This window comes from Plectrocnemia conspersa, unplaced genomic scaffold (assembly GCF_051122295.1).
Source record: "Plectrocnemia conspersa isolate PC_06_02 unplaced genomic scaffold, ASM5112229v1 ptg000011l, whole genome shotgun sequence".
NCBI lineage: Eukaryota > Metazoa > Arthropoda > Insecta > Trichoptera > Polycentropodidae > Plectrocnemia > Plectrocnemia conspersa.
In genome coordinates this window covers 24422913-24450256 of record NW_028277175.1, presented here as the reverse complement: position 1 = coordinate 24450256, position 27344 = coordinate 24422913, and the positions used below count along the sequence as shown (strand labels likewise).

At 29.3% G+C, this 27344-nt stretch overlaps 2 protein-coding genes across 4 annotated transcripts in view; one reads left to right on the top strand and one right to left on the bottom strand.

Moving 5' to 3' along the window:
- LOC148230056 (neurotrimin-like) overlaps window positions 1–27344 on the top strand; it is a 521584-nt gene that overhangs the window by 120485 nt on the left and 373755 nt on the right. The window lies entirely within an intron of this gene.
- The window catches only part of LOC148230057 (neurotrimin-like), a 305728-nt gene that overhangs the window by 117969 nt on the left and 160415 nt on the right, over window positions 1–27344 (bottom strand). For both annotated transcript variants that reach the window (XM_088197578.1, XM_088197577.1), the window contains exon 2: window positions 9511–10103. In XM_088197578.1, coding sequence (XP_088053704.1) covers window positions 9511–9586 — 76 coding nt within the window. In that variant the 5' untranslated portion in view covers window positions 9587–10103. The remainder of the gene's footprint in view (window positions 1–9510; window positions 10104–27344) is intronic.

Sequence of the window (27344 nt, the reverse complement as noted above, 5' to 3'; positions counted from 1 at the left end):
GCGTGAAGCTTTCTATGCCTTCTATAGCATAGAAGGCTTCACGCTCACCCAAATTGGTCCACTAATTAAATACACGGCGATCTAATATAAATATTTAAATAACTAAATAACCATTGAGCTATTTAGTTTCATGATTATTTTAATGTCGTTGTAATGGTCCATAAAAATTATTAAAAAAACATTATTTTTCGATGGCATTCGATCCATCTTATTAAGATTTTCATCAGTAATTAGTGAATTATTAGATCGATCTCTATAGAAATTCATTAATTAAGTAACATATTTAAATGTAGGAGCATCAATTAATTAAGCAGAGAAATAATATCATATTCATAGACTGTCAAATTAAATTAAGCTCTATTTTAAAAAAAAATTACTATTCTACAAAAACCTAAATTAAGAATTCTTGATACTAAATTTGTATTTAGATGAACTAATTTATAAAGATTACAAATGCTTTAAATATAACTTTTATTTTCAAGCATAGAACTGAAACATAAAATTTAAACATCAAAGAATGACACAATAAGTATATGTAATATTATCATATTTATTATTTAGCGGCATATCGATTGCAATAAGCAATTTTATACCTAACAGGCACTTTATTTTTAAGCTTAAAAATGGATCGTACTATATTGATAGATATACATATATAGCTATAAGAAAATATTTTAACTTTTATTTTTTGTATAATATTTTGCCGAAGATTGAAAAGTTATACCGACAAAGTAACAAACTATATATAACTTTTATTTTTTTTGTAAAAAATAAAATAAAATAAAAAAACTTTTTTATTTATGCGTCGTGTCAAAATATATACACACAAGGCCGGGTTCCGACGTACTTTATTCGTACGTGTGTTCATATAAATAATATATGTATATATGGAGAGAAAGAGAGAGAATCGAGAATTATTTATCGCGCAAACTTTATTATTAAAAGGTGAGCGCGCTGGGGAAGGGGTTGAAAGCACAGTTGCCCTGCGGAGTGGAGCTTTGCCAAGTACCCGCCCGATGCGACAGGTTATTATAACCTTAAATTAATTATCTGAACATTCACGCGGTATATAATAACGTCGGGGAAATAATTAAAATGAATAATTAACATCGCTGGATATATGTATGTATATAATTCTCTAGTTGTATGCGCAGCACGCACATTCACGCGTGGATTAATAAAATTTATTTGTTACATTAATAAGTGGTAAAATTTGTTTGCCATAATAATATCTTAAACAAGTATATTATTATGAATTTTATTTATTATATTTAATTATACGCATGTCATTAATTTATTTTAGGTAAATTAAGGAAAATATTATTATTACTAATGAAAGTATTTCATTAAAAACAAATAATTTACTTGATGTATAAGAGAATACAAAACTTACTCTCATACTATAATATGCTAAACCGACAAACCAATTTCAATTCTATTATCAGTAGCCAAAGTATTCCAAATCATAATTAATAACTATGTTTCAAATAATTTAATCAACAGAATGGTGTTTATGTATAAAAATTAGTTTTTCAAGTCGTCTGAAACATTGCCACTTCAGGAATTCCGCAAGGTTTTGATCTTGGCCCATTCATGTATATTTATAATATTAATACAATTATTTTTAATTCCAAATTATTACTTTTTGCCGATGACCTTAAACTATTCATTAAAATATATTTTTTATAGGATTGTAAGATACATAAATTTTATATTTAAAATATATGTGGATAATCATCTGCTAAAAGATCAAAAATTTCACTATGCTCTGTAGCAAACACACCACTTAAATTTGATTATAAAATTGATAATAATGTGCTTTATCGAATCAAAGTCAAAAGATCTATTTTAAGAGGATTACTTATTTCACCAGCACGTAGAAAACATATGCAATAAAGCCTCTAATATGTTAGGATCTGTTTTGCGATACGCGCATCATTAAGGAGCACAAAAGCACCGTGTGCCTTGTATAATCACCCGCATTTCTCTAGTCTGGTTGTCAAATAAGGTAATCGACTTAATTTTAATGTACATTGAAATCCGACCCCTATCTATAATTTTTCGTCTTAACAAAAAAGAAGCGGACAAAAAAATCTGCCATGTATATATTATAAATACTGGAACGCATGAAACCAGGTATAACTATTTTTTATCATTTCCTGTTAGACACATTGTCTGAGGACTCCACTTATTACTTTACCTCAAATAGTTCATCTGAAGACCACTTCTGAAAGAATTTCTCTGAGAAGTGGTACTCAGACAGAGACTTGTACCAAAAGAAGGCACTCAATGTCAAGGCCAGCGAAGAACACAAAAACCGCCGCTTCTCTCTTCGTATCCACAAACAAAAATATAATTTCTAAGCATTTCACATAACTAAAATTACGATTTATAATTATTAACATGATCTTATAGAGCAGTAAGTAGATTTACTCGTGATCATTATATTACAACTTCAACAAAATTAAATTTAGCTTTACATTCGAATATTTTAAGTTTTATTTTCTACCAAGAGGTTCATACCGTATAATTTTACTTTACAACGCCTTATTCTACCATTTGACTGTATTAAATCGTTTATCATTTTTACACAGCCTTATAAAACACGACACCGTCGTAAATCGGTGAAATAAGCCATTCTTTTATAATAAAAAACATGCATATATAAAACTCAACGCCGTAAAGCGTAATCCCCGATGCCTGTAACCTTCAGACGCTATTGCGACCAGATCTCTTCATTAAAATTAATATATACACTTCTAAACTAATTTAGTTAGCGTGATAACATTGAAATTTTAACCCTTTCGTCGTACTCGCTCCGAGGGGGAGCAGAAGCGCAAATCAGATGCGACATTGTAATTTAAGACCTTCCTGGGAAAAGTCGTTATGAGTTTATGTAAGTTTACAGGTGGTTGGAGACTTGCTGGTAACAATGAGCGTACTAGGGAAAGGAATATATTATACCTCAGAGGTTTGCTGTTGCCTTCTATTTTATAATACAAAGATTAAATATTAAAATATGCTGAGGGAGCAAAAAAGTCAGAGGGCAGTCCCCCAAAAGACCTTACTTGTCTGCTGCACTCAATATAGCATAAAATAGAGTAAACTAATCTAGAGGGTGCGCTTTACTTTGCTAACTTTTCAATTTATTTTCGAACGCCCTCTAGAATTATACCACTTGGTGATTCAATTACTCTAGCAAATTTAAAATTAATTATATAATGTTAATAAATGGCATATTGGAATTTATTTTTTGCAATAAATATGATATAATAAAAAATATATCCCTTTTTGGCCGAATTTTTATGTACTAATTTTTTTTTATAACTCGATTAAGATATCATATATATTGCTTTCCATCGATTTAAAGCTCAACTTTATAGAAATGCAGTGTATAGTAAACTGTATCATATTATATTGTAAAAGTAAAGCAGAAAAATATTTTTAAAAACTTTAATGCAAAATTGAGTTAATTGAGTAATTGAATTTTGTTGTATTTTTTTTTATAAAATATTCTATAATTAGGAAGATTTTTATTTAAAAATATTGGTATCTATTATAGTAATAATAACCTATTTATATTGCTTTCTAAAAAACGTGTTTATTAAAGTCTTCTTCTGAGAAGGAAAGAAATGTGAGCTTGCCAATGAAAATTTCAGTGAATCATCCAAATAAAAAAGTATTGCTTTCAAGAAACCTCTATCCTTTATTGGTCGCTAAATATAATACAAATTTGAGCTGTTACGGATAATATTGTCATCTCAATGACTTTCTTAAATAAATGAAATAGTAGTTATATACATAATTTTGAAGGTTCTGAAGAGATTGCAGATGGATTTGCTAGGTATTTTCAAACCGTATACCATAATGATGGGTCACATTTAGAGTTTAATTCTAATTACGATGAGACTCATCGTTCATGGTCATCTTTGTTATCAATCAAAGCCTTTAGTCTGGTTGATATGGAATATGGATTTAGCAGACTAAAGTCCATTTTTACCTCTGGACCAGATTTTATTCCAGACTACATTCTGAAAGGATGTAAGTCTGGTATTTTACAACCTCTAAAATTTATATTTAATTTAATTTTAAGATCGTCTTGTTTTCCAGAATTGTGGAAATGTTCAAAAGTCACTCCGATTCATAAAAAGGGTCCCAAATCTCAGATTGACCTCACCTGCAAAATTATTTGAAATTGTTTTGCATAAATACATTTTTAATCATTGCAGGATTATGCTTCTCGACCAACAACATGGTTTCCGTAAATCTCGATCCACTGTCACTAATCTAATGGTTTTGTCTAACTATGTTTCAAAATCATTGGACTCTGGTGTACAAGTGGACGTCGTATACACAGATTTTGAAAAAGCATTTGATAAAGTTAACCATGCTTTACTTGTAAAAAAGTTATCTAATTTCGGGTTTTCTGAAGATCTCATAAATCTATTCTCAAATTACTTGACCAATAGATATCAATTCGTCAAGTATAGTGACTCTTTTTCAGAACGATATAAGACCCCTACTGGAGTACCTCAAGGATCCAATTTGGGTCCATTGTTGTTTTTATTGTTCATTAATGACATAGAAACAGCAATAGAGCATTCAGATTTTTTATTATATGCAGATGACTTGAAAATTTACAAGAAAAAGCATTCGATTTCTGATTCCCTCGACCTACAGGAGGACCTCCACTCTATATGGAAATGGGCTTGCTATAACCAATTGCCTTTCAGTGTAAAGAAATGTCACACAATTTCATTTTCAAGGTCATTAACGCTGGCAAAATATTCACACCATCTAGGAGGATATTTTCTGGAAAGGTTTTCTTCAACTTAGGATTTAGGAGTGACTTTCGAAGAACGTTGGAAATTTAGCCAGCACATTGCAGAGACTCATAGCAAATCCTTAAAAATGCTCGGTTTTATCTTGAGAAATGCGCGTTACTACAGGAATACTTTAGTATTGCGCACTCTTAATGATACTCTAGTCCGCAGCATACTAGAAACTAGCTTCATCATTTGGATCCCAGGCGTAATGAATCAATGTAATGAATTGAAGCTGGAAAAAGTACAACGTAAATTTCTTCGATATTTATACTTGAAGGAATACGGGTATTATCCGTTCTTGTTTCCCAGTGATTTTATTTTGGGAGCCCTGGGATACGTTTTTTTGTCGACTCGCAGAAGCGTTTATGTAATTAAACACTTCTGGAAACTGCTCAAGGGCATCGTAGACAATCCGTCAGTGCTCGAGCAGCTTCAAATGTGGGCTCCTGAAGGTGGATATAGTTCTCGGTCGCGTCCACTATTCTTGCCTGTTAAGTGTAGAACTGGAGCACTTGCCAACTCTTCTCTGGCCAAAGCTATTTATCTGCTCAATTCTGTCCATAGTAATATTGACATTTTCTCTTGCACTTATGGAGTTTTGGTTCAGTTCGTATGGGACAATGCACACTTGTTGAGGTGATTTGTGTCTGTTGTTTTGTCTTGTTTATATTTGTATGTATTATGATGTATTAGTACTTTTGACTATCGTGACGCATTAGGTTTGCCTGTCAGGTCACGATGGTTATAATTTTAATAAATAAATAAATAACAAAAAGTAAATATTAATATAATAATAGAAGTAAATAAATTTATACACTAAAAATAAACTCTTTAAAGTAATTTAAAAAAGAAAAAAATATCGTTGCTGCTAGCAAATGTTATCATGTTAGTAAACACCATAGAATACTAAAAAATATAATAGAAAAATTCTGCTGTATTATAATGAAATTAACCACCATATATGTCTATAAAAATAATGTCTGTTCTTGCAGAAGAGAAAGTTATGCTGAAAAAAACCCGATTAAAATAGTTGGGTCCTCAAGTCTTAATGATAAGATTTACTGATGAATCTATCTTACATATTTACATATATGTATAACCATATATACATGTAATTCGGGTGGCAGCGTCAAATAATAAGGATTAAGATGGTTTAAAATGGTATAGCAGACCATTAGACAAAAATAAAGTACTCCTTGAAGAGCTAATGTTTGGTATTGCTCAAATGAGGGGAAAGTGTATAAGTTCTTATGAACCCTTTTATATGTTTCTTGCAAGCATATTTGATGCAACGTGAAATGGCTCATTTTTACCAATTATGCTGTAAGGCTTATTTACCGCTTCTCATAATGTCTTTGTCAAGAGCGACATAATTTTTAACCGTGCGTTTAAATTGTTTAATAATAGCAAAAGGTAATAAAAATTGTTCCAAGTTGATATATGTTTATGTTTAGATAATCAGGTAGTGATTAGTTCTAGTTCTTAAGTGTTCTTATAACGATAATTTATTTATAAAGCACCTTAGTTTAAATGACTCCTTTTAACGTGGATTTATAAAGGATCATACGATTAGTAGGCCACTTCAAAAAAAAATAAAAACCATAACCATAGGCTGCGAGGCAAATAAAAAATGTAGATACATTTTCTCGCAAAATACTGGTACAGGGAGATTCGCAAATAAAGAGATCTCTACTGTTGAAGAGCAAATTCCTCTCTGGGACGTAACATTAAGAAAGAAAATGAGACGTAGTACCATTATTGTACTTTCCATTTGTATTGTATTATAGCTTGTTTTTATAAATGTAACCTTTTATTTAATGGACCTAATTTATTTCGCAAATAAAAAAACTCATATATATGACACCTAATGGTACACATGAACCCTTAACGCCTTCTTATATATCAATATAATTTCGTACCAGCTCAGGTCTTGCGGGAGTTCATGGACACCACCGCGGGGATGTTTGCTGTTTGGTAAAACGGCACAGACATTTCCGCAAAGGTTTGTTTAGGCGCACTAGTGATATTTGAAGACCAAATACGGACCCCCGGGGGTCCGAGCTATCGAGTGGAAATAATATATGCTTTCGCACTTGAATATGTGAATTCAATCCTGTCGTCGCGTTTTTGTGGATATCTTTTGCTAGGTTCAGAACTCAACGCATTTTTTTTATATTTGTGCAATGAGTCGTTAGAAAACATGGATTAATTATAGAAACTATTGTGATTTAATGTTAGCGTGGGCTTATTGAGATAATTAATACAACTGCATATACATACTGTTTTCATAACGTCATTAATATTTTTCTTATTTTAAAACTTTAAGAAACACAAATTACTTTTAATGACTTAACCAAAAAATTTATGAAATACATTTTTGAAGAAAAAAAATATTATTTTTCATTTTAAATACTACATCACAATTTGAAATATAAAATACAATATCGATGGTTGTAATATGTATTATGTTATAAAAACAGAAATATCTTAATAAAGCAGATAAAAAAGATATTAAGATCTTTTATTTTATTTTTTATCTCACATCAATTCTTTGAGCAACAACCTAAATTTTATCTAAGCGCTAATTTGCTTTCAAGTAATATTTTCCATTTTTCAATTTTTTTCTATAATATTATGATTTTTCTTTATTTACCTGCTTTCTAGATTACATTAAAATACTTTAGCGTCTAAATCACTGATAAGTAAAAAATCATAAATCATAATAAAACAACGTAAAATATTTGTAAAACAATAATACTGAATCTACCAGCCTCTTTTTAAAACATTACGGTCCGTTCACGCGTATTCGCGTAAATAATACTTCACAGTCCAAAGGTAAAAATCATGTTTTACAAAAAGGAGTGCATTGCTGCACTATTTCTTTAAACAAGGAATCTACCTTTGAGCACACAGCATCCTTAGCGTGTTATCGTTGGAAATATTTTCTTAAAACATATGCAAAATGTAATGAAGTGTGACAATATAGACAGTTTTACAGTAACAATATGTCATTTTTAGGACAGCGAATCCGTATTTGTGTAAATGCTCTGTAACACTTTCAGTCCACTAATCCATATTAAATATTTAACGTTCTTAATTACCAATTGTATGTAAATGAAAATAAATAGCAGAGTACTTACATTGTGTTAATGAGGTACTCCAGAACGAGAAAAATATTAGTTAGAGCTACGATTACCATAGCTTATAAACTGACGGCTAGTTAGTAGCACAAGGAAGAGTTTTTTAACTTCCAAAGAAGAAATTCATGATCAACTTTGTCGAATGATTTTTGAAATTTGAAACACCGACCTGTATTGAGAAAGTTTTTCACTGTTTTAATAAAGCCTACGAACAACAAAGTCAAAACCTGTGATTCAAGTGCATTAAAGCCCATTGACAGTGATTATGAATATATTTGTTGTTCAATAATGCGGGATGAATTTGATGGTCTCTTTGAGTGGCTGCTGGTGACTGTTTTCTCCTCATCGGAGTCCAAGCTTGAATATCTAGGGCTAAAAAGCTTGCTAATCAAGCACAATTATGCAGCAATCATCGAGCTAATCGCTTTTTAGAACGGTGAAATAGGTATACGCCTTTAGAAAGCGACATTTGATTGATAGGCATTGTCCAAGGTCATATTGCATTGCATCGGGAATCTTGTAGATCCGATGGTTTATTATATCTGTAATCGTTTCGCAACAAAGAAATATATTATATTTAATGTAAGAACAAAATTCGTGTTATTTGTGCGATTTTTTTTGGTCGTGACGAAGGCTTTTGTGTGTGGTTCATCCAAGTGGATGGATGATCATTTTGATCCTAGTGAAGCACCTGTGTGTGGTCGCCACAATACCATAATACATCTTTACTAATTAGGTAGTTTTAGTAACAGATTAAGAATATAAAAACAGAGGAGCTATGAGATTTTCCTGATAAAATCGGGAATGTAATCAAGTATTTCCCAAAACCGTACTTTATAGCTAAAACGCACTATAAGATGAATTGAAAGGTCAAATTAATTTTATTGTCATTGGGAGTTAAAGAATAATTTTTTAGAGATGTGATGTTTTTATTAAGCAATTATAAAACATTTTTTTAGAGAATTTTTCTATTCTATGAATTAATTTTGGTAGCTTAAAATTATTATAAGTTAAGCCCTAGCCATTTAAAACTACATAAAATAAGTAATGTATCAGATTGTTTCCTATTATTAATTATCAATGAGACGCTATCACAGCGGCGGCATTTTGCCGATAGACGCGAGCACTCACTCGCCTCTTTATTTATAGCGAAATGAAACATATTCGCGCGCGCATGCGCAACAGTAAATTGGACACAAAATCAAACTATTGTATATCAATTTATATTGTGTCGCTAGACATGTATCAGAACTGAAAATGACGCACATATCGGATGATAAATGTAATTTTAAACAGACGCATTATTTTCGACATTAAAATGATATAACGAAAATAATTATAGTAGTGCCACAAAAATATTAAAATGTAATATACGTATAAAAATCACTTATCGCTCAAGTGGCCCGGCCCGTACACTTATGAATTTATTATGTCGTGTTCGACGGCAATATACAACGGTATTACGATCTAGCTGCGCGATATGATTTTTTGGAAAATGCGCGCACTTAATTGGAATTTATTAATATTTAATTTTTTGTACTCACCATAATGAGGGTGGAACAGCGACAGAATCAGGAACAGTCCCGCGAATTTGGCGGTAAATCCGGTCAAGGAACTCATGTTTTTTTCTATTATATATATGTATATATAACAATAGAAAACTTCCACACACTTATTTAACGATCCTCACGCGAACAGATCATTAAACATATTTGTTTCCTTACAAATCACACTAAAAAGTATAGCATATATTTGTTGATATGGTAACACTGAATTTTAATCTCACATATTTTTAATTATTTTATTATTTTACGGTTCGCAACTTGGCTAAATTATTTTAATTGTTATCGTTATTGCACATCCTTTTCCCCGCAGGCGCACATTACGAAACTGTTAAATTGACACGTGCGCATAGTAAATTTTATCTGAGTATCGCTTTTAGTGGTGGCCGGTTATGTTTTTTGGTACACCCGGACCCGGTAACGGTAATGGTAAACCGAAGAATTTATTGAACGACCCAACATGGCGCCTTTAAAAGCGAATTACCCCCGCGTAAATTTTTCACGTGACGCACGTGATATTGCTACGTGGCGTGTTCGTGTGACGAAATCGTTGCGGCGACGTACTCAGCCAATTCCTGAAACAATGCAAAAGAAAGGTTTAGTTAATTATTTTTTTCGGGGAGGTTTACAAGCCGGCAACATATGTAAGGCCGGAAGGAATGTGTGCATGTGTTTTTGATACTGAAAAGTTCAACGTGAATAACTTAATAAGGTATGTAATTAGGGGGGATTAGTATTCCGTTGACTAGCACGACATTCGTAGGTCATAATTCTATATATGAGAAATAAATTTACTGACTAAACATCGCACTTTTACTCTAATCGAAAAAATAAGCCCATATGAAATAAAAAAGTTGTTCATTTTGCAACTTTGTTCTAAAAAACTTGATTCCATTGCGGCCCTTAGATCGATATTAAGAGATACAGAGCGCACTTACAACAAAAATAAAATTATAGTATACAATTAATTATTCAGTGATTTTAAAGTACCACCAGTTATATTTGTTATAAAAATTGCAACTAATTTAGTATAAAGATCACAAATAAAATACACATTTTTAAAATAATGGGCAAAAAATATTATTAATTTTTACAACGAAAGATACCAAAAAATATTTTGTTTATCTTCGACAACCAACTATTCTCATATATAGAAGACTATATAAACGTAAAATATCATCTGCTACACTTAGTGCGTTGATATATGGAAAAGAAAATCTATGTATATATTTTCCTTAACCCTTTGAGTGCGGTGGAACGATATATCGTTCCGATACTTTATGCCTCTTGAGTGCGGCGGAACGATATATAGTCACGGCCATAAAAAACGTCTCGCCTTACCAATCAGTATTATTTTTTATTAACTATTTTTTGTAATGTTTTTGTATACAGTGTCTCACAAATATTAAAAAAAATCTTTGTTAGTAGCATTATTTATATGCAATACATTTCTCTGTCATGACTTAATTATAGGATATACATATATTGCAACATTTTTTTTTGTCATTACGTTACTAATTTTATATTTCCCCCCCCCCTTTTATCTCAAATAATAAATAAAATGTAGACGGATATAGGTTAAGTAACATGTATTAAATAATAAATTATCATAAAAATAATCAAAATAAACACTTTTTTTTTGCATGGATTATTGTCATTTTTCGCAGACTTATTAAAAAACACCTGCCGCACCTAAAGGGTTAAAAAAAGTTCCTCTGGGAAGTTTTTTTGAGTCATTTTCTTTAATCGTATATATTATATTATACCAATTTAAGAACGCTGACAACGTAGCCATTTTAATGCTCACATACTTTAACTATTCGCATATAAGTTACAAACACTTCAATAAATATTATAAGAGGTGTAAAATTAAAAGTGAAAAAAAAACGAAATATATAAACCTTTGCCACTTTCAATCTAAAGCGAACAGGGTGAACAGGGGAACGTATAATAAAAATCTATCGTTCAATACCTGGGCTTACCTTGACTCCAAACTAAAGTTTAATAAACACATTTTGGAACTCAGCTCAAAGGGATTCGATCGATAGCTAATAAAAAGAGCGCGTTTACGTCAAAAAGACCCATTATAACATATGCTTGTTCGGGGTGGAGTAACACCAGTTACATTTTTTTTATAAATTGCAATAAATCTATACAAATAATATTTAATAAACATTTTCATATTATTTTTAATACATTTTAAAATAAGCAAAAATTATCACACGTTGAAAACCTTAAATTTAAGCCAAAATTAAATTACCATATATTAGATAATGCATATTAATCGATATTTACAAGAAAAAAAATCATTAAAAAAAAGAAACGCTAGCGTTTCGATTAATCTGAAAATATATTAGTATATTAATCACAGATAATATTAACAAAATAAAATTTATATTTTTACTAACAAATCATTATATTACTGCCTATGATCTTTGACCCGTGCTAAGTTAAATAAGTGTTCACGTGATGTTTAAAAATATTAGCTCGTTAATTTTCTTTATAAATACAAAGTAAAATATTTATCCGATTGAAACAGTCACACTCGTTCGTGTTTGCAGTTTAATTGACTTTGCCTAATTATATTTTAATTATTAAGATAATTAACAAAGCTAAATCACAAAAATAATACGCTCTGCTTATTACGTAATTATGTATACTATATTTTTATTAAATTAAACACTGATTTTCATGAATTTTAATTTGTGATTTAATATCTTGATACACGTTTTTTTATTATTTAAATTTATAAATATGACATTGTTATTAAGAGTAGCTTATGATACTATATAATGAAAAGTAGCGATCCATGTGAAAAATTTTCTATAAATAAATATATATATTTCTGTTGGGTAAAAGTAGTAAGCTTATTGGTTCAGAGAAAAGCGTATTTGTCAATGTAACAATAGGCGACAGGCTTTGTATATCATAATATCAAATATATTTTTTATTCGTTTATGTATGCTATATTATAGCCACATGTAGCTATCGTATGTTTATATGTTTCAAACGTACGTGTTAGGTGGTAAATAGATGGAAAATAATATTGAGGAAAAATGGACGGAGATGAGATATATAGAAAAGAGTGTCGAATAAATCAAAATACGTATATAAGAAATTTGCTGACAAGGCTCGGAGATAGAGCGGAACAAATTATATCCAGCGTTTCTTAAACTTACGACATATTACATTTTTTTGTAAGATTTGTGACAACCAAATTATTTTTACTGTCAAAAATCTTTATTAGGTTATCATTATCTTAGTCGGGTTTACTTATTCGAACATTTTTTTTAATATGTGATTATAATACGATGTATTTTCATAAAAAAAATACAAATAGAATTAAGAAATGCACATAAATAAAGGCTAAAAGATCACGTTAATGCTAAAATTTCATCTACTAAAAGTGGAAGAACTAATCAGAAAAATGAAAAGAACCAAACAACACAAATTGATCAATTATAATATTGTTAAACCAAAGTACAAACATGTAATGAAATACAGATGTAGTTGCAAAATTTATTTTAAATAATTAATTAAAGTTTTAAAAACTAGTTTTTAATTTTTTAATCCCTTAAAGGAACTATCATAAAAAATATTGAATTAAGGATAAAAAACTTTACTTCTTAATTGGTGCGATGTACTATTTTTTATTGACGTTACAGTGATAAGGTATATGACGAATCGATTATGTAATTGAGGGATTTTGTGTTCGTCACGCTGCTTTGACAATAATCATTTATTAAAAAAAACTATAATATATATAAAAAAAATGTATTAAAATAAAAACATCATCGTAAAGAATAAATAAAGCTCACAGAGTGATATCAAAGGCGTTACACGGACGTAAAATTGAAATAAATAGGCGTTTATTAACGCGTGCCTACAACCACTAAGGAAACACATCCAGGAAGTATTATTGTGTATAAATCGCGCTACCCTTTTTTATGTTCGGCCATTTCTTTTATATCGCCGATGGAAAGCTAAAAGTGAGACATAAGCAGAGAGACGCAGAAATGGAAACCGGAGATGATCTAGTTTCATATCTGATTGAAAATATCCCCGAGCGATGTGTAATAAAGACACAATTTCAGACGGATTGTAGAGGCGGTTATACTCGTGGGTTATTTCAAAGTTTGCAGCTTGACAATAAATAAATATTTTTATATTGTTACAATTTAATGAATTTTATTTAATTAATAAAATCTGGCTGGACCTTAAAACGCGATGTTATAGTATTTGGTCCCTCATTGACCCAACTATTTGAAAAAACGCTAAAATTCATTCGATAAAAAAGTCTGATAAGAATACTACAATTCCGATCAGATATGGTCCCATTAGTTTATTACCGGCATTTAGCTAAATATTTGAAAAAAATAATCTTTAGGGAATGATATCATCAATGAATATCTCGACTTGCGCCAAACTTACTCACAAAACATTAATTTAATAGTTTGACGAAGCATATATGCGCTAATTTAAGAGTACTGGTCTTTTAATGTTAGATAAAGAAAAAGCTTTCGACACAGTATGGCATGACGGTTCGATTTATTAAATATTCAAATACAAAAACCATGAATATCTGCTACATCTAATACGCTCATACTTGAAAATTAAAAGCTATATTGCTTCACTAAATAATGATTACTCAATACCGCGTAAAATTCTATCTGGAAAGTTTGTTTATGTCGTTTCTCCTTATTTTATATACAAACGATATCCTAAAATTTAAAAATACGTGGTTATTTTCACAGTGCTTTAATTTTTTAATTAATTGCCAATAAATTAAAAAACTTTTTAAAATCTCAAATAAATATTTCGAGAGGTGAAAAATTAAAATAAAACGGATGTATTAATATTTACCAAAGGTAGACATTTTTTTTCACCGCCTCTCCAATGTACAATAGAATAGAAACATGGCGTCTAATACTTAGATTAACATCTGTAACTCATGCTAAAATTTAATAAACAAATTTTAGAATTTCACTTCAATTGGAATACGAGGAGAAACAGGAGTAATAATCTTGGGGACTGAGATAAAAACAACCTTAAATTTAAAAATAAGCATAAAATGCCAAAGCACATTTTGCCTTAGAGAGAAAAGACAACATATTAATGGTTCCAGATCTTTAACTAAATGTATTTAAATTAGCACTATTCTATCTAAATTTTTTTCTATTAAATTTTAAAAGGTGTAATTAGTTTTTTCCCATAAATTAAGACTAGTATCATTTATTTTTTATTAAATTGTGTTATACATAAAATTATTAAACTTAACGTTTTATCATAAAAATTCCCTTACAATCTTTGGAAATGCCGTCTTTATTAGTTTAAAGTAGCACATACTTCAGTATGATTCTCTAAGGAGGGTCTCACTCTGTGAAGTCGCTTTGTAGGCTTCAGTCACGGTGGAGTTGCCGCTGGACGCAAAAAATACGGACCACACGTGCAGTCTTGTCTGCACGGTATAGTTTGCACGATGCAAAACCTCAGTCGAGCCTCGATTCTCGACATCGATCCACTTCATACAGTTATGTTGCCTAGTGATGATATTCATTTGTTTTTATTCATTGTTTGTTGCTAACAAAACAATTAATAATAAAAGCCGACGTTCAAAGTTCTGTGAAACATGGTTGCTGAGAATTTATACATAAATTAAATGAAGGATTTTCTAGAAAATCCTAATGATTGGAGAAATTATATGAAAATGGACGAAACCGCTTACAGTGAACTACTAGCACAAGTGACACCAGAAATTAAACCATAAAAAAGTAGTGTGTTCCTGAAGCTATATCACATCATGAGAGATTGAGTTGCACGTTAAGATTTTTAGCTACTGGAAGGTCATTCAAAGATTTTCGAATACTGTTGCTCATCAAGTTCTATCTAAAATTATCCCGGACATGTGAAAAGCCATCTTTAGTATTTGAAAGAAAAATACACGAAATTAAACAATTTTTCAATCATTATTTTTTGAGAAAAATTTTAAAATGGGAACAAAATTTAGTTTTATGAACTTTTTTTCAATGATTTTTAACAATAGTAATAATTGAAAAAAATTCGCGTAAAAAAGGATGGGAAAGGTGAAACAGCATATTTTTTTTGAAAAAATAATAAACGACTATTGAAGCGGAATTGGGGATAATAATATGATAAGAACTAATACGTAACACAACTGAGCGGCAGACTGAAGACGCAGCTTCAAGCTCTTTCACACGCACGAACACTTCTGCGCGGGCTTGGTTTGTGTAAATCAAATCTTTGACATTGCAAAGATCTCACAGACCGCGCTTTCAGGACTGTGCGGTATACAGTTCTCTCGTCTACACGCAGACAAGACATTAAAAGCTGCACGTATAAAAGGTATTTTAAACTACTAGCTAACCATCTAAAGAGGGCAATACGTGGATGTAGGGTGGAGGCTATTTCAGAGGAGTCTTTAACGGGTACGCCCGGCTAAGGACAAAATTGGCGAAAGAGACCTGGATTTTTATGAGGTCTGCAAAAAAAATTTAAAACTCCTGGCATTCTCTAAAATATATTAATTAAAAGCAAAAATATTTTTTTACCAGTTTTATCTAACTGTTTTTAAGTATGCTGTTATTGTTATATTTCTAAACAAATTAACTATTATCATATGACAGAATAAAGCAGCATAAAAAACGTAATAAGAACCGTATATTTGCGAAAAAAATGTATCATAGATTGTACGGAAAACATTGATAGGGTGACTAATAACATACAATGTACTTTTCCACTGAGCTTCGATTGTTATAGATCAACTTTTAAAAGCACATATTTTAAGCAACTATGTATGATAATATTTACCGTAATTTAATAATTTTGATATACCGTAATAATTCTATAAAATATAATGAGTATGTTATATTAAATTATAATATTACATATTTGAAAGCTAGATTCCTATTAGTTTTGTAATTATTATGCAAAATAAATACATAAACGTTGAATATTTAACGAGCTCGGGCCATGAGTTTGATTATTCCATTACATGAGCATATTCTGTGTGTCGTGAATGAAATATACGTATAATATACGTACATAGCTTATAACATTTTCATATAATATCGTATATCATTTTATATTATTATCATGAGGTTTATATTTTTAAATAAGAAATTTATTTATTATTATGTACATATACTTTTAAGTAAATATTGTATATTATAATAAATAGAACAGAAACAATGATTTATTTTAAAATATTGTTAGTTATGTTATGTCACATGATAAAAATGTATATAGCTTTATCAAGTGTTAATAAGAATAATGTACAAATTAAAAAAAAATGGTAAATAGAATTTATCTTATCTTATTCAAGTTCATTAGCAAAAATACTGCGAGATTTAACACAAAGTTGCGATAGAACGAACAATTTTTGATTTCCAGAAACACTGACAAATTTTGCACATCATCTCTGGAAACGTATTTTTGGTCAATAATTTTAAAAGTCTTATCTTTTTATTATCTGACTTTTCATTCTTTTAATGGTTTTTCGCGTTATCTTTTAGCACGAGAAAAACATATCATTTCCGTTGATCCAACATTATCTCGGTCACGAAAGCTCAAACACATGTACTAACCTTGAACTTTTTTAAGCTCTCTCTCGCCTAAGCTCCTAGCTATACATCTCACAATACACAAAATTATATTATATAATACATAGATTTCTGTTGTTAGTATAAAGCCGACAACAGCGAGAGCAGGAGCAAGGAGACAAGATTTAAAATCTTGCGCCTCGCATAAACAAAAAGCGATATCGCATTTTCTGACTTATCTCGCCTCGTGCTAAGATCCAAAGAAACTCGTGGTTACTAGGGGCGGAACAAAACGAGTCATCCTCGGGGAACCGCAGATAAGACCAAAAACTTTAGAGAAGTCGTCAAAATAATGCCGCAGACGCTAAATCCCTACAATCGGGTTTAAGCTAGGGGTTTTGAAGTATTTTTTATTTGACAGCGCAATACATCGGATTCATCAAAATTGTTTATAAAATTAAAAAAAAATATATTAGGATTGTAATAATAAATTATACACTTTAATATCATTTCAATATAAAAGCTATACACGACCGACTACTTTAACAATTTGTTAAATAACAAGTTATCCGTGGGTTCATCCAAGGCGTCTTTAAAGCGGATTTAACTTTGGGTTCTAGACGTCGAACTAAACTATGAGATGCGAAGAGGGAAGCAGCGGTATTTTTGATTTTCGATGTTGGATTTGTAATTTATTAAATCTATTTTTTGTAATTTATTAAAAAAAAACATTCAATTAAGAGAAAAATTCTACTAATAATAATATTATACATTTTTGTTTCATACTAAATTCCTACAATATATGCTGTGTTATGATTCTCTCGAGTCGCGTCGACAGTTGAAATTGTAATAATTGCTGATAATAAATATATATAATCCGGATATGCGCACTATTACATTAACAGCGCATTTGTTCCCAAAACTGTTTGAAGAACGTGTTATATACAATTATTAAATAAGTACAGAAATTCGACTTCTTAACTACATATCGGATAGTATTAATTTGTTCCTATCTAGATACTCGCAGTTGGTAGATGGATTGTGTACTATTTAAAAAAAATCTGTACATGGTTCATTATCGTAAAGCTGTTATGCCTTACACATAAATTTAAATAAATTACGCGTAATTAAATGCTATTTTTTTTATTATTTCAAAATTAAATAATGCGTAAATCAATGTGGCATGCGCCACGATCTTGTGAAGCTTGTGGCAAAGAATGAACTCCACAAAGCGCAGCGCTACCCGCACAAGATTTGAATTCACTGGTAATCAATAGTTACTATTATATGTTTGGTTCGTTTGATGGAAAGTTTTTATTTGTCTATTTAATATGTGATCTTCTTACATAGTAATTTAATAACAACCCTACATATATTTTATATATTTTTTTAAATTTATATAGGTCGTAAATCGTTCTTCACGCGGTGCAATAAACACCGTCATTTTTATATAACGTATGTACGTGTGTTTGGGTCCGTCCGTGTGGCTGCTAAATTTAATCTGTAAATAAAGTCCCTTTTTTAATTATTTAGACGGGACTTTTAAAATTAATTGAATAATTTTTAATACAACACACGGGCCGTATAATAAATAACGCTCGCGGGTAGGCGACTTCTAATTGGACGGTGTATGGTCGTAAATTTCGCGGTTTGGACCTGACCGCGAGCGCAAAATGGCGCCGAGCAAAATATTAATTTAACTCTATTATAGTTGTTTGACACTTATGAGCCACTTTTAAAGCTCGTGTGTGTTATGTGCCCTAGCAAGTGGCATGGCTCTATAAATTAATTTTTTGTGGATGTAGCAACAAAGAGGGGTGATATAAAATAAGTCTCAAAGTGATTATTCAGCAGTATCTACTGTTTTTTATATTCAAATACTGACTCTGCAAAGATAGTATTGATCATAATTGAAAATTAACTTTCTATATAGTGTGAGTAGCGGCAGTTATGTATTTTATAAGATATATTTTTACTAGTATATACATATATACTAGTGAAAGTATATTATTACTAGCAAGTTTAAGTAAAATTATATGCTGCTTTTAACTGTCATTTAACATGCGTAATAATACAATTTTACCGATGTGCTTTAGACTAAAAAAATAATAATACCTATTCACCACTATAACTCTAATTTTTATTTGAAAAAATAGTAGTAGAGCAACACGTAGTCTGTTAAGGCCAAAATGTTCAAACCCAAACCTAACCTTATTAAATTAGCTAAGCCCAACTTGACCCAATGAAAGTTCTTAAAATAGCTATCGTTTTTAAATTTGTATTATTATATATAAACATTGCTTTTTAAAGTAAAGAAAAATAAATTTAATAAATTTACAAATAAATGTTTTTTAAATTGCTTAAACATTTATTTAATTTAAATTTTTTGGAGTTTACTTAAAAATACATTATTTATCTACTTTTTACGCGTAAAACTATTTTTTAGATTAAATATTACAATAAAATCTATTTTCCTCACTAGGACGATTTTTTTTAACAAAAAACAATAACAGCACTATATTCATTGCTTAATTAAGAGTTCCTAATATTTTACGTGTCAATATTTTATTCTATTAAATTCTGAATAGCTAATTTCACAGATTAAGATTAATTAACAATCAAACATACCGAAATGGCGTCGTTAAACCGCCATTTTGTTTTACGATCTTCGCAAGCTTCGCATTATTAAATATTTATAACGATACTCGCACACACATTATCTAACCTTCGTAATTTATTACTTTCTCGTAATAATTTTAAAGGTTAAACTGCTTCTTTATACATTCATTTCGTTTTCACGGACGTCCTTGGCGTACTTGTCACAAATTTACTGTTTAGTGCGACCTTAGAATGTATTGAAATTTTTGTTTTATTCATGTGTGTATAAATATTTTTAAGTTGATATATTAAAAAAAATAAAATAGGACATATTAACACATTTACAAATTTGCAAGGCGATTTACGATATTTAAGGGGTACGTGTCAATTTTTTATTTTATGAACGAAGGGCATGATCAATCATTAAGATGATATTTTGTGATGTATTCAAGTGGATTTATAACTTTTTTTAAATAATTTGCAATCCCGATAATATGTATTAAAAGATAAAATTTTAAAGAAATACAAAGACGTGTTTTATGCACTGACAACTAAATTATGCTCCCCATACTAATAAGAAGTAATTGACTCATAGGAATTAATAATTTTTTTGCTCCTTACTACTCTATAAAATATTTTTTCATATAAATATATACGATGTCGTGCCACGTCTAAAACACGCCTTTTAATTGAACATATTTTTCAGCCAAAATTTCTATTATATTATATATTATACAATAAACAGAACTAGGTATATATTTTTGCGTGGCACATCAGATAAATACGGCACAGGTTACTGTATACGCATTAAATAATATAATCTAAGATTAAGAGAAAGCACAGTGGCTGACTTAATAATATTGACAAAAATTATATTTATTAAAATAAAATATGCTCATTTGGCAGATTTATTCTTGAATTCTCTTTGAAATGTAATGTGTAATTAATAATGTAAAATTTTTGTATTAAAAAAATATTTGATACCACGAATATTCTGAGAAAATATGCCAAAGAATTTCTTTATTCGGTAAATTTTACATGTCGGTATATAAATATACTGTAGACTAAGAAGACTCATTTAAAATATATGGTTCATGAGTGAATAGCAGTATTACTTTAGATAAAAATAAACGAATGAGGATTAAGATTGTCAAAAGAGATTAAAAATGTTATATTACAGCGAAGAAAAAAAATTTAAGAAAATAAGGAAATATGTATAAATTAACTTTGCTGTGTTAAAATATTTTTTTTTGTAGAAAGCAATCTAAAACTACTTACAACTCGAAATAAAAATTTTGCGATTTAAAATCAGGTACAAATAGAATGGATTTCCATAGGTCCTGTATATACAGGACTGTCTTTGTGATCTCTTCTTAAAGCTGCGGATATTTTTTTCTTTTAATTTATGACGCGTTCCTTGTGATTTATTCTGTAAGAAGGCTTCACACTGTGTCCCATTTTAACAATGAAACAATTGGTTTTTTAACAATTAAAACGCTTTATCACAAGTTGAACTATTTTTTTATGATTGTTATTATAAGTTAGTACCTTAAATTGTGTAAAGGGGAGTGGTTCAATTTGTGAACGTAACAGTATATTTTATTTAAAAAAAGTATATGTAACATATTTGCTTAACTGAGATATAAATCGTTGTTTATGAGCATACGTCACTAGAACCTTGTTTCGTGTTGTTGTTGAACAAGTTTTGAACCGATAATTATTCTTACGAAGTTTCTGTGTAATTAGATTCATAATTGTTCGTCGGGTTTGCTCGCCACGAACGTAATAAGTTATTATTTCGAAACACAGAGCTGGAGAAAAAGTTTTCCTTTGATGGAAGATTGAATATGGTGTAATGTTTAATCATTGGTTTCTTAGTTAAACTCTCGTTTTTAATACTATATTTTATTTTATTTTATTTTGCTGAAATTACCAATATCCATTTGTATGTCTTGCTTTTTGCCCCATAATCATGATAATATTATTTTTATCAAAAATACAAACTCCAGGGAGTCTCGTAAATTTTGCATTGAAACCTATTCAGGAGTTTTTTGTTATTTGCACCAAGAGTTAACATTGGAAATAGTTTATTAACTTTTTTACTGATTTCCTAAGAGATTCATTGCAGCATTCAACTCGACGTTTCGCAAAGTTACTTATGCAAAAGCCAAACGCAGAAATAACCATACATTTTATAAATAAAACCAGTAAACCCCTGCATTGGTTAATCTGAACCGTACCGTTAATTATTACCGACAGCGCAGGCGTAATCAACCAGAAACGGATCGAACGTAGAAATTCACGTAACATATATAAATATTAAAAACGCAATTTCCTATTTATTAATGGAGAGAAAACTGGAAATTTTCAGATAAGTATCAAATAACCATAACACACAAACTCGACGTAACGAAATGGTTCATTTCGGTATTTCGTTTTAACGTCTTAATAAAATGTATACTTTATTATGTACCATCACAAGTTTATGTATATATTTATATAAAAATATAATAAAATATTTTATTGTATTATTATAAAATATCTAGTGAATAGGGTAAGCCAATTGGAATATTTAGATGAAGAATAATTCAAAGTCATATGTGCGTAGTTAAATTTAGAACATTTGTACGCTCGAAATTGTATTACTGAACCAGAAAAATGTGTTCGTTTATAAGAATCGACGATAAGTCAAAATATTTGTATGGAACTAAACGGTTGAATCGTAAGATCTCGAATATTGTATTTTTGTTATGAGAATATGCGTTTAGTTATTTTGGTTTACATGATATAGGCATTTCAAAGAGTATATGAAATTCTATCTCTTTTGATATAAATTCATGTATATGAATATTATATAACATTTAAAGATGGCTGTTTTAGCTTTAAAGAGCTCAAATAAACTAACTATACTCTATGGTATTTGGTATAAAGATAAACTAACTTGAATTGTAAATAAATACACACAAATTTCAGCCCACCGTAATATTAAGATTTTCCAATAATATGAATTTAATTTCAGTATAAAGCAATACCAGGCTTAAATTAATAAAATCAACAGTACCTAATAATCGTATTACAAAAGTAATAGTTTATAGTTTTACTCTAAAATAATTATTTATTTAAGTTGAAAGTGTGATATTTTATGGAAAAAGTATTGTAGTTACTTTTGTTATTATTTTCGTCGTGAAGCATTTTTTATGTAAGCTTTGTACTTAATTTAATCAGAATTATAATATTATTAATAAATTTAGGGAAAATGTGTTGTAAGATTTTGTGTATCGATAATTCTATCAAAACACAAAATCTTACACATATTCTTTAAATTCATAAATAATATGTAATAAATATTTTATTCCTTCAACAGTCAATGAAATGATTTAGATAAATTGAAAACAATATAAATTTTAATTTATGACTTTATTTAACTTTTCCTAGTAAGTGTTACATTACTTATATTTTAGTGGTAAAAAGGTAAAATTAATTAAGTTAGTATTAATCCAGTTATTTGGTTTTCTTGGCCAAAAAAAATACATTTAAAACCTTGCTTTATTTTTTTCTCATTCGCTTGTGTATTAAATAATTTAACCCCTTAGCATAATACAAATTAAGCCAGTTAAATTTAATTTAATACATATTTATTATTTTAAAACCATACAATGCAAAAATTCTACAAAAATATATAAATACCAGTTCGAATAAACCAGTGGTATAAGTTAGCATTTTGAGTAGTGAGTTAATTTATACACTTTTTTTAATTTATTAGTACAATAATTCTAATAAAGAATTACGTATTTTTCTATAATTATTTTTGTTGTTATTCATTTATAATATTATATACTGCAACATTGTGTTGCTCTGATTTATTTTTACTAATTTTTTTTGTATAAGTATGTTTTAATAATTTATTTTATTACTTTAAAATTATTAAATTTGAGTAATTGAATTTATATATTAACTATATATTATTCGGCTTTCATGGTTTTTTATATAAATATGTTATTTTTATGTTAACGTTATTCATATTCTTTAATTAATTGGTATTAGCTTTAATAAAAATCATATACATTAATTTAAATAAAAAAATATATGATATAATTATAATATTTTTTATTAAATATGTGAATATGTAATTATCTGGAGTACCTCAAAAAAGGGAAAGATCAACCACCGTTTAAAACATGTATGGCGATACTCCTCAAAGGGTTAAATATTTGGGCTTTAAGCCCATATACATATTTAAAAAAATTATAACGTTTTTAATAGATTAAAATTATTGATTTTTATATAATTATTTTTTTAAAAGATTATTACATATTCACTGTTCCTTGATTTTTCTAATCTCACAGATGATTTTTATTTTTATAATTTTATAACCTCATAGTGTCATTTAAATATGGTATTGAATCATAAAATCCGGTAACAAAATGTATCGATATGTAATATACACGGACAGCGATTAAGTAACTAAGATAAAAATGGGCTTATCTAGTGAAATGGGACACGGGAAAAATACATTTTTGTAGATTAAGTCGAAGTACTCACCATGAATCAGAAAGAGTAAAATATTCTTTACAAATGCCATAAAAATGATAGCGTGTACATTTAAGATTGCTAACGAAAATCTGTTTAAAAACAAAATATCCAACGGTCAACGTTTTTTATTTGGCCGTCCTACCGAAAGAGACGCAAAACAAAATCTTATGTAGAGAACTACAAATTACAAACGATATTATTCGAGGACGTTCTCTATAACTTTTATTGATATTTACACTTGAATATTTCTTTTGGTTTGTACGAGCTTGGACTGAAATAATGCTGATCCTAATTTAGATTATCGAAGATCGAAGAAGCTGCTGCTTCTATTTATGCATTCCATGGTCTAGCGGTCTACGGGAATGCGAGAATCAAACAATTACCTTCTCAAGCACTTCCTGAGATATTCTCTTAAAGACTTTCACTGGCACTACTAATAACATACATACTTAAATATTAACTACGAAGTTCAAGGTCGCCGCTTTTCTCTTCGCATCCCCTGGTCTATCTCGACGTCCGAAATCTAGAGTTAAATCCGCTTTGGAAACGCTTAAAGCCTACAGAGAAATTAACGTATAACTAACATATACAAATTGTTGCATAACAACTAAATATTAAAAAAAAATATTTCTTACATAACTGTCAGAAAAAAAAATATAATATTTTTTTAAAAAACATGTCAATTGTGACAAAAAATATCTATTATTTAATTTTATATTTAAAAGCAATTTCGTAAATAAAGCATTTTATTGCTGATAATTGTAAGCATTGTACGAGATGTGATGAAAATAACGACCATTTTGTATTTCAAGCGCAATTCGTTTTTAGTTCAGCGTATTTTTTTGCGCTTTGTTACCACTGGCTGTTAATTGTCAGTTAAATTAGGTGCGTAGTTTGTATTTGACAGCCAAGTTTTTACGATGCATTTTGAAAATTGTGAAATATAAAATTTATTTTGTGCAGTCAAGTATTGGATATGATTCTTCCGGAAATGCTATCTTCAAACGAAGGGTATATGAATAGTAAAGACGTCAAAGATGACATGAGAAATAGGCAGCTTAGTGGAAAAACTTTCTGTAGGAATGTGGAAAACTCGAATCGAGTTAAATAAAACGTTTCATCTAATCGAGTAGCAGTCTTAACCAGTTTTTGTTTCAATAACAATTTTATTGATTATTTTATATTCAATAAAATTGATTAAAGTATGATATAGTAGTTATTAAGTATGTTTACTCCGTTTTAGCGCCTAATGTGCTAAAACTGAATATTATCAATTAATAAATAAATTATTACATATTGTTGAATTTATCTAACGGTACGTAAAAAATGATGAATTATGGGTGTATGATTATACCAGCAAACAAGATCTAACCGTTCTAAAGTCTTCTTTAAAGTTTTTTTGTACATATATGATATTCTCTATGACCTATAGTAACATATTATTAGATAATTTTATTTAGATAAATGTCAGTTTAAATTAATCATCACGATATTAATTCACGAGATTACAGAAAATTAGGAAAATCTACTCTGTGATAATTATTAAAAATTTTAGTTATATATAAATCAGTAATTTGATCCCCCATACACGATAGAAATTAAAATAGAGTGTGTTTTGAACCCAGGGCTTTCGTGTATTTAACACTGATTTATACCACTCGTCTAATATTTTGAGATAATTTAAATATATAATTATTCGTAAATATCTGAAAAAATAAACAGTGCAATATATAAAGAATTATTAAAATATTAGATTTTAAATTCATTTGAAGCTCCAGAAGAATTTCAAACATTATATATACAGGGTCGATGAGAGCAAACCCGGGCCTTGGGAAAAACAGTGACTCCGGGTCTCATGACAAAAATGGCATTCTATGTATTTTTTGACATCCTTTTCTTAAATAAATTATAACAGGTACCATTTAACTTTTTCTATGCTACAAAAAAAATATAAAATTAGCCACTGTTGCGACAAATTTTCTGAAGTCATATTTTATGCAGAATATTTTAATTAGGCATTAAAAATATTTACCGGATAATTAGTCGTGTTTTGTCTGCTCAGTGTTACCATATATTTTTTTTTTAATAAAAGTCGCGTCATCGCGGTGATAACATATGATTGTCAGGCGATTATATTAAGACTTTTTTTTATAATAATATTACGAGTGAGAATCAAGTAAAGCCCATCTAAACCGAATTTTGCCCAATAGGAAAACGCAAAAAACAATTATCCCTTCTCAGAAGGCAAAAATTCACGTCAAAAGCAATAAAATCGTGTTGGTGCCGTCGCAGTGGGAGCGCTCGTTACCGAGCGTTCCCACTGCGCCGGCACCAACACGATTTTATTGCTTTTGACGTGAATTTTTGCCTTCTGAGAAGTGATAATTGTTTTTGCGATCTGTTATTGACCAAAATTCGTTTTAAATGTACTTTGGTCAGCCGTCTTATATTTTAAGTCCACAGTAATATCGGTAACGATAGCTGTCATATTTTTAAAACATAGTGTAATATCGAAATGCATATGGAGCAATATGTAAGATGTGATGTCTGTCTGTACTTATTTTTCAGCTTATTTTCCCCTGAAAGATGAGTTGGTTTTGATTGTATTTTGCACTTGATCTAATGAAAGTTTTGAAAATATAATGAGTTTAATTGTGTTATTTTTTAAAACTACAAATGGAAGTTTCGCAACTGTCAAATTGATCTTCATAGACATTTTAGAGCAGCATCAGTGCAACTATATTTTCGCTAGTAGAAATATATATCTACTCGTGAAAATGTGTTTGTATTTTACTAGTGAAAATATAAATACCAATAAATACACATTCACTGTAATAGTTATACATTATACGTATGTAAATATATGTATTACTACATATAGAAAAGTTGAAATCATATAATTAACTAGCACCTGCCAGATAATTTATATTTAACTGTAAAAATATATATTTATTGATGAAAATATATTCCATTATGCTTTTACTGAAATGACATATTTTAAAAAATATTTTCGGGATAGATACGAGACTGTTTTTTATAGATTTTCTTTTAAGAATAACCCCGTGAAACTAAAAGTATTATTTATTTATTTTGGTCCACAAATTCCAGTTGGCAAATTATCGATAA